The sequence below is a fragment of the Penaeus japonicus genome, unplaced genomic scaffold (assembly GCF_977035675.1).
Source record: "Penaeus japonicus unplaced genomic scaffold, GWHDUDI00000001_assembly GWHDUDI00000007, whole genome shotgun sequence".
Taxonomy (NCBI): domain Eukaryota; kingdom Metazoa; phylum Arthropoda; class Malacostraca; order Decapoda; family Penaeidae; genus Penaeus; species Penaeus japonicus.
Window position 1 is genome coordinate 45,977,031 of NW_028234409.1, and position 2,575 is coordinate 45,979,605.

At 51.0% G+C, this 2,575-nt stretch overlaps 1 protein-coding gene across 1 annotated transcript in view; it reads right to left on the reverse strand.

Annotated features, from left to right (window-relative positions):
• Positions 1 to 233: 233 nt before the first annotated feature.
• LOC122254863 (signal peptide peptidase-like 2A) overlaps positions 234 to 2,575 on the reverse strand; it is a gene marked incomplete at its 5' end in the record, with an annotated part of 55,025 nt that continues 52,683 nt past the window's right edge. The window contains 1 exon segment of the mRNA XM_086538779.1: positions 234 to 408. Within this exon segment, the coding sequence (XP_086394905.1) occupies positions 268 to 408 (141 nt within the window).

A 2,575-nucleotide genomic window follows, 5' to 3' on the forward strand; every position in this document is an offset into this window, starting at 1 on the left:
AGGTGGGCGAAGTGTGTTACGCTGACATAAGATTGTCCCTAAAACGAAGACTAAATAGAGAAGTAAAGAATGCCCTAGGAAAAATGCCTTAGAATGAATGCCCTAAAAGGAGGAGACATCGCGGCCTGCAAGGGAAGGCCGGACGAGAGACAGAGACGTAAAAGCTAGTCGTAAACGAATCTCGGTGGCGACGGCGGCTCAGGGGTCTCTCTCTCTCTCTCTCTCTCTCTCTCTCTCTTCTCGGTCTTTCCGGACAAGGTGGTCTCCTTAGGTGGGTGCTACGGTGTTGGTGGCGTTGGTCCGGCGGCTGGCGGTGTCGGCCGAGTGGGTCGTCGTAACGACGGCCGCGTTGGTGGCGTTGTGGCTCTCCGTCACCGACACCGCGTCCGCATCTGCCTCACAGTCGAACTGCGTCGTGGGGGGAGAGAAAGAGGAGTCTTAGTTACAGGTAGAGAGAGACAGGCAAATGCCATCGTTAACAACTTTGCAATTCGTCTTGTAAAAAAAAAATAAAGAAAAATAAACTGACCATTTTATAACACTCAAATTCATTCAAAAGTTACTGGTGCATCATCGAAGTACGCATTCACAATTGCTAAAACATTGTAAAAAGTTGCACTCAAAACAGAAATGCTTGAGATGAATAGGTGAACAAATGCGCAATAAAAAAAATCTTAAGCAATATGTTGCGACAAAATAGGAAGCGAAACGGCAACAAGCAAATGCCATGCATCAGAATGAGAGAAAGAAAGAAAGAAAGAAAGAAAGAAAGAGAAAGAGAGAGATGGAAGAGAAAGAGAGAGGGGGGGGGGGAAGAGAGAAGGAGAGAGAGAAAGAGCAAGAGAGGAGTTAAAGAGAGAAAGGAGAGATAGAGGAAGAGAAAGAAAGAAAAAGGAAAGATAGAGAGAGAGAGAGGGTGGAGAGAGGAGAGAGAGAGAGAGAGAGAGAGAGAGAGAGAGAGAGAGAGAGAGAGAGAGAGAGAGAGAGAGAGAGAGAGAGAGAGAGAAAGAGAGAGAGAGAGAGAGAGAAAGCAAGAGAAAGAAAGAGCGAGAGAAAGAGAGAGAGAGAGAGAGAGAGAGAGAGAGAGAGAGAGAGAGAGAGAGAGAGAGAGAGAGAGAGAGAGAGAAAGCAAGAGAGAGAGAGAGAGAAAGAGAGAGAGAGAAAGCAAGAGAGGAGTAAAAGAAGATAGAGGAGAAAAAGAGAGAGAAGGGAGAGAAAGAGAGAGAGGAGGGAAAGGGAGAAGACAGAGAAAGAGAGAGAGATGGGGAAGAGGAGAGAAAAAGCGAGAGAGGGAAAAAAGATAGAACAGAAAAAGAGAGAGAAGGGAGAGAAAGAGAGAGAGTAAAAAGAAAGGAGGGAAAAGGAGAGAAGAGAGACAGAGAGAGAGAGAGAGAGAGAGAGAGAGAGAGAGAGAGAGAGAGAGGGGGGGGAAAGGAGAGAGGGGGGAGGAGAGAGAGAGGAGAGAAAGGGAGATAGAGGAGAGAAAGGAAGAGAGAGGAGTGAGAAGAGAAAAGGAGATCGAAGGAGAGGGGCGGGGAGTGGAAGGCAAGGTAAAGGGGGAGGCCGAGTAAAGAAGCAAAGTAAGCTGGCAAAGACAGAAAGGGGGAAAGGGTCAAGGGTGTAAAGGAGAAGCGGATGGGCTGACACTAGCGTGGTTAAAGGTCCCTCATTCGTCATTCGAGTTAGAGTGGTTAAAGGTCCCTCATTCGTCATTCGAGTTAGAGAGGGGCGTGAGGGCGGGAAGGGGGGAGCGAAAAGGAGGGAAGGGGGAAGGGGGAAGGGGGAAGGGGAGGGAATAGAGATGGGAGGGAAGGGGTGAGGGTGGGGGTGGGCGGAGGGATGCGGCGCGTGAAAGCGTGGCCGGTCAAGTGGCAGTGGACAGGTGCGGTGGGGACGTCCTACGGCAACAACGGTCGATTGCCGACTCCCCACGACGCCGCTTGAGGGCCAGGGTAGGGGTGGGGTGGTCATGGGATGGGGTAGGGTGGTTTCTCTGTATTCACGAAGATGGGGAAGAGGCTACGAGACGAAGGGGAAGGACTAATAGACAAGGGGAAAGGGCTACGACACGAGGGAGAACCAAAGACAGCGCCGTGGGGCAAAAGCGTGCAAGTTGGAATATTACAGCCTGGACAGTACACGACTAAGGACTTCAGGAGAGGGGGGGGGGTGCAAAGCGACGCGTGAGAGTTAGGAGTGTGCGGTCAGGAAATCGAGGAGGGCGAAGGGTGCAAAAGCTACCCGACCCGGACAAAGTCGGAGGAACCGGGAAGAGGATGCTTCGAGAAAGAGGAAAGACCCCGCCACCAAAACAACGAAGACATTACCGACAGCCACAACCAACAGGATCGCGTCTATCCACCAGGCCCAGAGAGGGAGAGTGACCAAGTGAAGAGGAAAGGGTCGACCAGTCTTACCTCGGGGAAAAGGGGCAAGTCAGGTCATAAATGATAGGCCAAACCTGGGCGGAGGCCTAGCAACATTTACGCAGAAGAGGTTGCTGTGGGGGAAGCAAAAGGGACAATATCAACACAATAATAACGACAATAGCTGTCGACAGTCGCGACCCGTCTTG